The 13,515-nt window shown below is 33.3% G+C and overlaps 1 protein-coding gene across 2 annotated transcripts in view; it reads left to right on the forward strand.

Annotated features, from left to right (window-relative positions):
• The window catches only part of FMN2 (formin 2), a 317,737-nt gene that overhangs the window by 193,939 nt on the left and 110,283 nt on the right, over positions 1–13,515 (forward strand). For both annotated transcript variants that reach the window (XM_019746843.3, XM_074316783.2), the window contains 5 exons: positions 5,717–5,808; positions 5,979–6,108; positions 7,331–7,477; positions 10,059–10,118; positions 10,276–10,396. In XM_019746843.3, the coding sequence (XP_019602402.3) occupies positions 5,717–5,808; positions 5,979–6,108; positions 7,331–7,477; positions 10,059–10,118; positions 10,276–10,396 (550 nt within the window). The remainder of the gene's footprint in view (positions 1–5,716; positions 5,809–5,978; positions 6,109–7,330; positions 7,478–10,058; positions 10,119–10,275; positions 10,397–13,515) is intronic.

Genomic DNA, 13,515 nt, shown 5'->3' on the forward strand with positions numbered 1-13,515 from the left:
GTAAACTTGTTTAAGAAGTTGAATGATTCCAGATGGCATCTCGTGTATTTGGCTCTGAATTTTTTTGTTTACTCACATATTTTTGGTTTAAATACTCAAGATTTTCATATTCCTGAAGCGGGTTCAGCCTTTAGAGATGAATTTTAGATTGCTATGTGTATGTGGCCACCATCTTGCAAATTCCCATCAGCCCTTGGCATTTAAAGATATCCCAGTTGTTTATTGTACCTGGGGAAGAAAGATCTGTGGGGCTGTAGGATGTAAGTCTGTGGACCATAAAAAGTATATCTCTTGAAAAGTTCATTTTCAGGATTAGAAGATGTATGATTCCACAAGTAGTATATAGACCACCCATAAACTCTTGAATGTGTAATGTTCAAAATAATATTTTAAATTATCCTTTAAATAATGCAGAAGCATTTCCCCTTCAAATTGCTAAGGCCCCAGTCCAACACTGAAAAGGCTATTTCATCCATAATGTACTTAACATACAGATTTTTCTTCTAAATAAAATGAGACACTGTAACCATAAGATGGATGGTTGTCAAATAAAATGGTAGATGTCAAATATGTAAGTAAATAACTACAGGCTAATGTGATTAGTGCTAGGATAGAGTTCTGTGGAAGAACAGGATAGTTCTTGAAGAGGCAACAATTATTTGATCTTGGGGTATATATCAGAAAATATTACTAAGAACAATGTCAGAGAGTTTACGGCTTATGTTTTCTTCTAGAAGCTTCATGGTTTTGGGTCTCACATTTAAGTGTTCCCTCCATTTTGATTTTATTCTTGTATATCGTGAAGAACATAGTTAAGTTTCATTCTTTTGCATGGGTCTCTTCAAGTTCCCCAACAACATTTATTGAGGAGACTTTTCCTTACCCCATTGTGTATTCTTTCCTCCTTTGTCATATATTAAATGACTGTATATTCATGGGTTTATTTCTGGGTTCTCTATTCTGTTTATTGACCTATGTGTCTGTTTTTATGCCAGTACCATATTGTTTTGATTATTATAACCTTGTAGAATAGTTTGATATCTAGTAGCATGATACCTCCAACTTTGTTTTTCTCTCTTAAGGTTGTTGTGTCTGTTTGGGTCTTTTGTGGTTCCATGTAAATTTTAGGTTTATTTCTCCCATCTCTGAGAAAAATGCCTTTGGTGTTTTGATAGGGATTGCAATAGACTCTATAGATTGCTTTGGGTAGTAAGGACATGGTAACAGTGTGTGTTTCCATTTATTTCTATCTTCTTCAATTTCTTTCTTCAATGTCTTATAATTTTCCAAATCCAGGTCTGTTACCTCCTTGGTTAAATTTATTCCTAGGTATTTTATTCTTTCTGATGCAATTGTAAATGGGATTGTTTTCTTAATTTCTCTTTCTGACAGTTCGTTATTGGTGTATAAAAATGCAACTGATTTCAGAATATTAATTTTGTATCCTGCTATTTTACTGAATTTATTTATCAGTTCTGATAGTTTTTTGGTGGAATCATTCAGGATTTCTCTATATAGTATCATCTGCAAATTATGACAGTTTTACTTCTTTCTTTTCAATTTGGATGTCTTTTATTTCTTTTTCTTGTCTGCTTTAATCTTTCAATTAAAAAATACTGTTAACTATATATCATGAATTGTACTGGCCAGTAGGACCATAGAGATGGTCCCTTTTAAGATGAGATATGACCCTTTTCCTCAAGAAGCTCCTGTCACTAGAAGATGAGTAGGCATATATGTACATCATCAGTCAGACGTGTGATAAGCACAGCATAAAACATAGTAAACACAAGTCTCTGTGTTATCAGTCTGGAGAGAGACTAACGATAATGAGGATCTAGATGGTCAGGGCAGGTTTTCCAGAGGAGTTTATATCTAAGCCAAACCAAGGGCACCAAGCCAATGTGGGTGAAGCATACTCCAGGTAGAAGATGTGGTGTGATGGTGTGAAGTATTGGGTATGTGACTGTGCCTTCAGCAGTGACTCGGAACACAAGGAGCAGAGCAAATGTAGAAGCAAATTAGTGAGTTTAATGTAACTCTCCGTCTATCTAGAGCCACATATTCTTCAAAACACAGGCCTTGTCTTCTCTGTTTTATGATTCTTTCTCACACTAATGTAGCCCAAAGTATTTTTTGCCCCATAGCATGATAAAATCATGATCTCAAGCTATGGAAATCTTAGAATAATTGAGGGAATACAGAAAAAAAATTACATAAATAAATGTGTTACTGTGTTTAAGTCCAAAATAATCAATTTCATAAATATAGAATAAAAGAAATGGAATAGAGCCTATAAATACAAAAATAATTCAGAGGTCTCTTAGACTGATAACTTAAAGCTTGTAGGTTACCCTTCACCGAGAATGTTCCTTAATTCTTGTACTAACAGGAGCAGTCTTTCTGGAACAATCGAGTTGAGAATCAGACTCTATCATGGGAGTTTCAGTTCACACTTGGGAGAATGACACTATTGTGTGTGCCTCATTTGTAAGGGATCAGAAACATACTCAGAGAGAAACTATGATTGTGATGAAATTCACATCCATGCCATGAGTTGTAAAGAATCAGAGTATAGAACACAGCACAGAAAACAGAGGGGGGAAATTTTAGTTTTCTCAAATATTTGAAAGAAATTTGTAATTGACCCCAGAGAGTAGACAATCTTCTCTAAAGATGTAATAAGTTTAAGGAGACAATGAATTGTTGTCACTTGAGGTGTGTTAGTGAATGTTGAAGAGAATTTAATCAATGGGACAGGAAGGTTTTACCAAACATCATTTCCCCAAATTTGCTCCATGGACCCACTGGGATCCCTACAATTTTTTCCAAGGAGGCCTGCAAGGTAAAATCTATTTTCATAATAACACTGAGATGTTATTTGCCTTTTTGACAGTGTAAACATTTGTACTGATGGTTCAAAAGCAGTGGTACGTAAAAATGCTTGTGCCTCGTCATGAATCAGGTCAGTGACACCATACTGATTCACCATTTTAATTCTTCACTGACATGCACTTGCAGGAAAAAGAAAAAAAAAAAAAAAAGCCAGCTTCATTTAAGAGTGTCCTTGATGAAGTAGTGAAAATTACTAATTTTATTAAAACTCAACTCCTGAGTATATGTCTTTTTAATACTTTGTGCCACAAAATGGAAAGGACACACAAACTGTTTCTGGTATACAACAAAGTACAACATTTTGATTAAAAGCACTTGTGTGATTAAGTTATGAATTAAACTAGCTCTTTTTTCATTGAACACCATTCTTGTTTGAAAATCTGACTGGCAAACTGTGGTTATTAATACCTTGGCATTTGGTAGACATTTTCTTGAAAATAAACAAAACAAACCAGTTACTTCAAGGAAAACAACTGGCAGTATTTGCTGCCACTGATAAAATTCAAGCTCTAAAGTAAAAATTATAATTTTGGACATTTAATTTTGTAGCTGCCACTACGAGCTTGACAATTTCCATATACTTAAAGACTTTTCTGATAGGATGGGTGATGTCTTTTAAAACTTGATTTTATTTTTAATATCATAAAAGGACATATGCCAATATTTGGAAGTTCTGTGTAACTAGTGTGGGGAAGAAGAACGGGGTGTGTGGGACATGGATAGAGTAGCAGTTAGTTCCCTGTACTAGCCATAAAGCAGCACCATCAACCCAAGGGAGCTTTCTAAAGTGAGCAGAAATATCTAATAGAGTGTGAGTATAAAAGACTATGCAATTAGTAATTCATATGTAATGACTGTTTGGGGAATTAACTTTATAGTACACCCAGAAAGTCACTTTCTTCTCAGGTTACTGAGGAATTTTGTCCTTCTCTTGTATCTTTAGTTATAATTGTGGCTTACCTTGGCCATCTTTTTTCTCTTGTATATACCTCTGGAGATTTTCTTTGTTTATTTGTTCAAGACCCAGGGGGATTTACTGGGTTCCAGGGGCGGGCTTCTATTCATTCAACCCCTGGCACCAGTACTCAACTAGGTTGAGTCCATGTCAGGGTACCTAAGTTTCAAAAAACAAAACATAAACCAATAAACAAGCTCAATGACTGCATCATATTGTAGCAAGCGGGTTTTTTTTTTTTTTTTCCTGGTGAGGTTTTGGGTATAGAATGTGGTTGGGTTTAAAGATAGCAGACTAATTGCTCTGGTAGAGGGTCTCATTTAAATAATAATAATATTAATAGTAATAACAACAATAATAGAGGGATTATAAGGATTGGATGGCTTTATATGGTATACTTTGGTGTGATCCTGTGTCTTAAAACAGCCCTTGCCTTATCAGTGTTCTTGACATTAATATTCTTCTATAATATTACTCCCGTCACTTGTTTGCCAGAAAGATGGGTTTGGTCATTCTGAAAGGCCATCTTTTTACTTGGCTGTAAGTGGTATTATGATAGCATCTGTGGGGCCCATTCTTATATGTGGTAACTATAAATAAATGAGGTGGCATTTATTCCCCTAAAATTCATGGGCAAGGCTGCAATAAACTGGAGGAAAAAAGTAAGATTACTATGCTATTGAAATTCTAGAAGTTTCTAAATTTTTGGAGTAGCTTGGGATATTTGCATTAAATGCATCTTCTTTACTTCTTTGGATCCTTTTGTTGTATTACATTCTAAAAACAAAATTTATCAAACCCTCAGCAGATCCACTGACTTGTCATCAAATTCTCTTCCACTGCTAAAAAGAAGCTTCCTTTGAGGAACTAGTTTTTGTTAGCTAACCCCATCCACCAAAAAACTGTATTTCAAAATGATCAGTGAATACAAAACAGAACATAGCTTTGTTTAGGTGAAATATGTAATCTCTAAAATAATGTTGAAGGGATTTTAAGTCCTGAGGACTAGACTGAAACTCAAGATGTGGTAGTTTATTCACACTTGTTAATGCACTTAGAAAGTAGATTTGACTGCTTTGAAACATCTTGTGAATTATATTAAAAACAAACAAACACAAGACTACAAATAAAAATCATCCCAATTCTCCATAAAGAATAGACTTGCACATCTCCGCATTTATAGTCTTCTACATTATGTTAAAATACAGAAGATTTTCTCCTATAAAGAAACAAATTTAGTCTGACACATTTTTAGCTTGATATTATAAATGGTTGAAAGAAGACACTTAGGAAGAAAAAAAGCCTGGAGCCTTTTTTGTGTCAAAAACAAAATCCATCAGAAAAATCAAAACCTTTTATTTTTTTCCATGACTTACTAATTAAAGTGCATTTTTCTTTCCCCTAAGAAAAAAATACCCGTAAACAATGATTGCAATAGTTAAATAAGTACTTTTTTTTTCTTTAAAAATCTTATGACAAACCTTAGGCTCAAATTAATTGCAAATTTAGTTGATTGACTCCTTAATAAGAAATACCACTTTAAAATGAAATTTTTGCATTTTGGAGAATATTATAAACAGCCAAAAAGCAAGAGAGGAAGACTGTACTGTTTTAAAGTATGCTTGAATAAATAGATGTTTTGCAGATCACTAATAGTCAATAACATTATTTGGAAGGTTTGGAGATGATCTGGTTTGCATTAAACATATTTACACTTTCAAATGCCTCATGAATTAAGTCAAGCTTAACTACAAAGAGATGCTAGGAAATATGAAAATATAGAGAGTTTTGCTATATTAAGATCATCATTATCTAAGGGATTCAATTAACCAGATTTTGAAAAACAGCTTGTCTTTGGATTTCCAGAGAGCACAGTCAGATGAACTGGAAAAAATTGAAAAGCACGGCCGATCCTCCAAAGACAAGGAGAACGCCAAGTCTCTGGACAAACCTGAACAGTAAGCGTACCTCAGGACCCTGCAGTGGACATCCAGGCGGCGAGGGGGCCCTCTTTCCACTTGGAAGATGCAATGTCTTTTGTGTATAGTAATTGTTACAAATGATACGAGGATAAACCTCTGTTTATATGAGTTATATTATTCCTCTTAACTTGGCTTTGTTTCCTTAGGTTCCTTTATGAGCTGTCGCTAATCCCCAACTTTTCAGAGCGAGTTTTTTGCATCCTGTTCCAGTCCACATTTTCAGAAAGCATTTGCTCAATTCGACGAAAACTGGAATTACTACAGAAATTGTGTGAGGTGGGTTGTGTTACATAGAGGGTTAAAGCTTGGATTCTGATATTTAATTGTGTTCAGTCATGTTCACATTTCAAAAATGGTTTTTTTTATTCGAAGTCCTCATAAAATTTGAGGGATAACAGGCCCACGGCAGACAACCTATTATGACTTAGCTTCAAGAACAAAGTAATGTTGGGGTAGGCGCATTGGCCCCCCAGGACCTCTTTGTGAGAATGTGGTTATCGTGCATCAACCTCCAGAGATTTAAAAAAAAATTTTTTTTTTAATTAGTTTCAGGTGCACAAAACAATGTAATAGTTAGGCATTTATCATTTATATCCCTCACACTGTGTCAACCCCCCCCCGCCCCCATCCACTATCCCTCTGACATCGCACAGAGCCATTACATTGCCACTGTCTCTATTCCTAATGCTGTTTGTCCCTTCTGCTTTTGCCAAAGCAAAATTTTCACTTTTCATGGACCTCTTACACATAAAACTGCCAATTGAATGCGATTTGAAGGCATTTTATTTACTTTCCTTCATATTTGGAAAGGTCCCTTGACAAATTGTTAATGATTCCAACCAAATGATTTAGGAACAGCTGTATGATCTTCTGAAAACAAAGAATAAATACTTGGCAGCAATTACCAATAATGACATTTAAAACAATTTGTCACAAATCAATAGAACCATTTGTTCTGGTTGTGGTAAATCATTTTGCAAAGAAGTCTTATTAATGGCACGTTTTCAGAGGAAGTGACATGCAAATTCAGGTTAAACTTTGTGTTTTGAAAGAAGCAAGTATGAATTTTTCAGGGATAAATCTACATTTGGAAATTAATTTTTGTAACTATGTCTCTGTAAGTTTTCCCACAACTTATGCCAAAAATGTGTATTGCTCCAGAGGTAGGTACAATTAGGATGATAGCAATGACATTATTTTGTACTGGTTGTCATATTATCTGATCGCCTTATTTATTTTCCTTACAATTACATCATAGAAATGGCCCAGATTGGTATCTCTCAGCTTGCAAAAGCATACCTAAATGCTTGTTAGTGCTACAGTTTTTCTAAAGTCCACTTTGGAGACATTTCTCTTCAAATAGAGCTAATAATGAACAATGATAAAGTTTGGATATGACCTCAAATTATTAACATAATATGAATATCTGCAACTGACTTAAGATAGTTTCAATAAAACTTTGCATAAGAGAGAAATTGTTCTTTATCCTGTTTTACAGACATTAAAAAATGGCCCAGGAGTTATGCAGGTTCTGGGTTTGGTTCTTGCCTTTGGTAACTACATGAACGGTGGAAATAAGACTCGGGGACAGGCAGATGGTTTTGGATTAGACATTCTTCCGAAGCTGAAAGATGTCAAAAGCAGTGTAAGTATTTTGTATGAATGTATCTAGGCAAATTGAGGATTAGATGTTTTGTTTAATAATAAGTTTGACTACAAATCAGTTGTAACAAATGTTTCTTTATGTTCCATGGTGGAAATTTTCTTTGTTTTGAATTAGATAAAAGTAATGGTCATCATATATTTGTGATTAGGTGAATAATAATGTTTCTTAAGTGAGTAGTTTTGAGTTCTATGCCTAAGGAATAATTGCATAAACAATATTTTAAAATAAAAATAAGTATTTTTTCATTTTTTTTCTGTACCATGTCTGCTAATATTTATCCTTGTGGACTCATAAATTAGACTGTATCTACATTGTTCTTTCCGTCTATGTTAAGCAAAACAAGGACAAGTGAAAGTAGTTTCTAAATAAAATATGAAAGACGATTCTGTTCCTCTCCTTGATACGGGTATGTGTGGGAATGTCTAAGCCCTTTTGCAGGCCTGATTATATTTTGATCCTACTTCTACAGTTGTGTTTGTTTAAAATTAACATTTAAACAATTATAAGAGTGTCAGTAGAAATCTAATATTAGGGAAACAAGCATAATGGTCAGAGTTAAAGTCTAAGATTATAAACTTAGAAAATAAAGGAATTCTGTTTCTCTGATAAAAATATCTCCACACAGAACTGTATGATGAAGGAAATTATGGATATGTTTTTATAATATTAAGCTTAAGTAAACAATTGGATCATACAAATGAAAATATATAAAATTGTCCTTCCTAGATAATGAAATAATCTCCCTCCTAAGAAAGAGATACGATTTTATTTTGTTTTCTGTTGGTCAACAACTTATTTGTTTATTCATACATCCACTCATACATCTGTTTAACTTTCTTTCATTGGGCTTGTATGAAATGCCAGACACTGTGCTTTTCCAAAATGTAATAAAGTATAGTCCCTTCTTGGAACACCAACAACATATAATTTTTGTGATTTTTATGGTTATATTTATTCAAATACTATTATATTTGTATGACATACACTTTCGTAGGAACTTCTATTATGTCAGCCTTATAAAGCACATTTGTTCAAAAACAAAAGCACTGTAAACACATGGTAGTTCTTGAGTAGTTCTTAACAACTGCTTGTTGTATTGAAACAGTAACTTTTGCAGATAACATTGGAATATAAAAAACATTGACATAATGTTTAACTTACAAAAATGTATCTGAAGTAGATTCTGATAATCATTATATATGAATAAGGGATTCTTTTTATTTGGTTGATATATCTTATTTAATCTCCCAATCTGTTAAATTTCCTTTAATTTAAATAATTAAGGAGTAATCGAGATAAAGATTAATGAATCAAGAAGAAGGACTTTAAAAAAAAATTGCATTCTCATAAGAACCATGAAAGGTCTTCCTGATTTGGTTCTTTTTCTATAATACAAATATAACTGTATTCTTTAGTGCTGTTTGTTGACATGCATTGACAGAGCTCTTACTCAGATCACTCAGAATTTTAACTCAGCATGCGATCAGTACACATTTAATAAATGTTTTGTTAACTGATTCAGATACTGCTAATCAAGTTAGGAAAGAGAACTGAAGTCAAGTTGCTTAAGTCATTTTGCAAGCAAATCCTTTTTCTAATAAATATGTTTTATTATCATTATTGCTACCTATTACTGTGTAATGGATATTGTGTTAGTATTGTTATCATTACTACTACGACTAGGTCTACTAGTACTACTACTGCATATTACTATGACAGAAGTCTCTGATAGTTACGTTACCATATCATGTCAAACTTGATTGGAAAGAGATATTATTCTTTTTATAAATGGGGGAAATTATGGTTAAACTCAACATTCCAAGGAACACAGTATCATAGGGTTTGTTTTTAAAATATATATTTGATCTCTCACATTCAGATTACCTAGTACTAAATTTGAACAATGCAAAAAACATACACAATGCCTCCAAATGTTCCAGAAATCAGATGAAAAGCTGTTTTTTGAATAACTTTAGAATGAAACAATTTTACATTGTTTTACTATAGAACTACATACATTGCATTATTTATAGGTGCATTGATATGAATTCCACAATCTTAGTTTCCACAATTTATAATATGTATTTGTGTTCTTAAAGCTTCTGATTACTTAAAATACTTAACTTTTTTTATTTCCCTAATCAATGTATTAACAAGACAGTAAAACTTAACTGTTGAAGTGATACTTGCTGGTCCAGTGAAATGGCAACATTTAATCACTTCAGTTAAGATAGTAGTTATACCTCTTAATAATAAAACATAAAAGTAATGAACTAATTTTCTGACCAAGGAGAGTGAAAATTGGAAGGTATTTACAGTTGAGACCCTATCCTTAAACAGCTATACTTCCACTTGGACCTTAGCTGGGAATTCTGGGGGAAAATAAGATAGTCTCTGCCATTAAACTCCTTAGATACAGTCACTAAAGTAATTTGAAATATCGAATTTCATATTTCGTTCTAACTGTTCTCATCTATATATGCTGATTTACTGGAATTTATTTAACACTATATATTTACTATTTTTAAAAACATATTTTTACTTTGGTCTTTCTGCCTAGGACAATAGCAGAAGCCTTTTGTCATATATCGTTTCCTATTATCTTCGAAATTTTGATGAGGTAAGACAATTTTTACATATAGTCATAATTTGTTATTCTTTATTGTTTAATGATTTGGCATTGTTTGTTTTTGATGGGTTGCCATTGCTACTGTTGTATTAGTCTTATTTATATTAACCCTGATTTGTTTAAAAATTATGTGTTTCTTGCTAATTAGGATGCTGGAAAAGAACAGTGTGTCTTTCCATTACCAGAACCCCAGGACCTCTTTCAGGCCACACAGATGAAGTTTGAAGATTTTCAAAAAGATCTCAGAAAACTAAAGAAAGACTTGAAAGGTAACATAATCTTAAAGAACTTTATAATCTTAATGAAACTCATGTTTGTTATTTATGCTGTTTTCATGAGCGAAGACAGAACTTTCAATGTTTCTGAAGAAAAAGTCTTTACAGACTTGTAGAACTAAAAATTGTTTGGTGGAGCAAAAGAAAATAATTTACCAATAATCTTATTATTTTGTCGTTTATGAAGTTATGTGTATTGCAAATTTAGTTATTGAATAGTATCTTGGTGATTTGAATAGCAATCTCTTTCATCAGGAGCAAGTTTGACTATTTTATTTTCACTTTATAGCCAAGAACATTTGCACATTTGTCATGTCATTGTTAAAAGATGAATAGTCCCTCCCAACCAACCCTCCCTTGATATACTTGCTCAAGATTTTGTAGCTTGTGAACTTTCATGGGGACAAATATCTCCTTTCACATATTTGGTCAGGGGAAGAAAAAAAACACAGGGGAAAAGAACAACACATGCCTGTATGTTTTATTGTTCATTCAGAAGCGTTATATCAAATCATTTTGAAGAGCGTCTAAAATTCTTCGTATTTCTAAATTAAAAGTAACATTTACACAAAAGCAAATAGTTTACAATTTTCAAAATTATTTTTTATAAATAAAATCCCTTTTATCCCCTTTTTATGAAGTTTCTTAATGTTATGGAGTTGAGAACACCTCAGCTATCTATTTAAGCCCCTGTCTAACTCCATGAAGCACAGACAGGGAGTGAATAAATTTACATGAGATTTTCAACTGATGTTGTCTTACTAGATGAAAAGGAGAGGCTTGGTTACCCCCGTGCAGAGACCAAAAGGATGATATAAATTTTTAAGAGATTCTACCCCAATTTTGAAATGCTTATCCATATTGATCTGTAATCACATTTATGGAGTTGTTCTATATTCTGGTTACAGATGCTTTTATATGGGTTAAAGTCAACACAGAAACATCATATAGTAGTTTGCTTGTAGTTCCTAAACACTCAGCAACATTTATTATGGGCCCGATGCATATCAAGCATTTGTAGGTGATAATGTGTGCTCAAAGATGCAATCGTCACTGAAATCCTGTTGCTTAGGTGTCCCCCTCTTAAAACCTCCCATATGGGTGCTCATTGCTTACGCCCAAGAATTAGTGCCTTGTCTTTAAAAAATAATAGATAAAAGATGTTATATTTGTATAATACTGTGTTGCTATATATTTACATATGATTTTTTAAAAACAATTGAAAAAACGAAACAAAAAAAAAACAACGGTTGGCCAGTTAGCTCAGCTGGTTAGAGCATGGTGCTAATAGTACCAAAGTTGCCAGTTTGATCCCCACATGGGCCACTGTGAGCTGAGCCCTCTTTAAAAATAAAAACAAAAAACTTTTCATGTTATAGTATTTATCATACTTCAAAATTATATGAGATATCTTGGTTTGCTTATTAAATTCTTCCTTCTCTCTGTTCCTCTGTCTCTCACTCTCTCAGTGCTAAAGGCATTTCTAGGTTATCAGGAAAATATTTCACACTTTGATCAACAATTAAGTCTTGCAAAGTAGAACTTCATAGTTTACAGGTGATTTGATAAAAGAGAAGAATGGCAGTCTTACTACCCGGAGGTTTATGTTTACTTTGATTGGTGGGTTACTTTGGAATGTTACCTCATTTGTTTTTCATATCTACATGCTTTCTTACTACAGCTATTAACTATACATGCAGCCGTGAAAATGGAAAGTTCTCACAAGACTTAGAGCTAAACAGAGAGAACTAACACCAGATGGTGGGGTTGAAAAGGTTGAGTGGCCACTGCTATTGTACTATAAGGTTGGTGCAAAAGTAATTGCGGTTTTTGCAATGATTTGTAACCTGTTAAATCACAATTACTTTTGCACCAACCTAATATTTCCTCTTATACATCTGTCTTCTTGAGCAATGTGGTAACCACAGAATATTCAATATTGAAGGAGTATCTTAGCAATTTGTGAGTGCCTCAGAGGGTTCAGAAGTTAACAATTTTAACCTGAAGGGTTTACTCTTTATATAAGTATAGACAAACTCTCTGAAAGGCCTGATCCTTCATCTAGCACCTATGGCATTTCCTTACCATAGTATTTCCTCGAGTTTGTCCATAGCTTCTTACAGTTCGGTGCCCTAGAAATGCAGTGTTTTCATGACCAAATGAATATAAGGAATTCACAATGTTGTCTGAAAGAAGGGTTAACAGTAGTTCCCTGATTTATTTGAGTACAGAGCCCTTTTCTCACACACTATCTGGGAGGTTCTCTAGTCAGAGCAATACATTTTAAGAAATGCAAGCCTGGTACCATGTTAGTAACAGAAACATGGAGGAGCTTACAGTGAAGGTGGGGAAATGAAACTGTAGTTCATGAAGTAATGTAATTATGTATTATCGGTCTTGTAAAATGAAAACAGCTTGAAGAGCTATTTATAAGGCTGTCAAACTCTGAGGTATCCTTTAAAAACTGACAAGAATAATAATCATACCTCTTATTTTCTGCTTTTACACAATTTTAGTTTTTGTATAGAAAATAAGATGTTTTATGACACAAGGAAGGAAAACTTATGAGCTAAAATTTGGCTAAATTCAATTTCTGGGAAGGGTTTGGCATGAACATAGCATTTCATATCAACAAGGCATAAAATGAAACGCCCTCATGTCCCTTTTTGGAATGAGATGGGTATAAATAGATATGCACATTTATCTCACTAAATGAGAGTCAAATGAGAAATCATTAGATTATGTTATTTTGGAAATAGTTAGTTAAAAATAATGTCTACTTTGATAAATGTAGCCTACTAAAAATGATTCCTTCTCATTCATCTAAGAAGATTCAAATAGCTTGTCCCCTTATTGTCTGAAGCATGTTTTCAGAAGATTTAAAAAATAAGATGATGTACGTAAATAATTTATCTCAATACCTTCCATCTGATAGCCAATAAATATTGGCTATTCATAAGACGAAAAACAGAACAAGTAGTGCGATTAGTTTGTTAAGACAGATAAAAGCTTTTAAGTTACTCACCCTCTGGCTGTATCACTTCTGCTTCTGCTTTGAGACTTGACTTTTTTATTTCTAAGGAAAGACTGAAAAATAATGCCATGGCTGAGAC

This window comes from Rhinolophus sinicus, chromosome 6 (genome assembly GCF_057876585.1).
Source record: "Rhinolophus sinicus isolate RSI-liver-muscle chromosome 6, RSI-T2T, whole genome shotgun sequence".
In the NCBI taxonomy this organism is placed as follows: domain Eukaryota; kingdom Metazoa; phylum Chordata; class Mammalia; order Chiroptera; family Rhinolophidae; genus Rhinolophus; species Rhinolophus sinicus.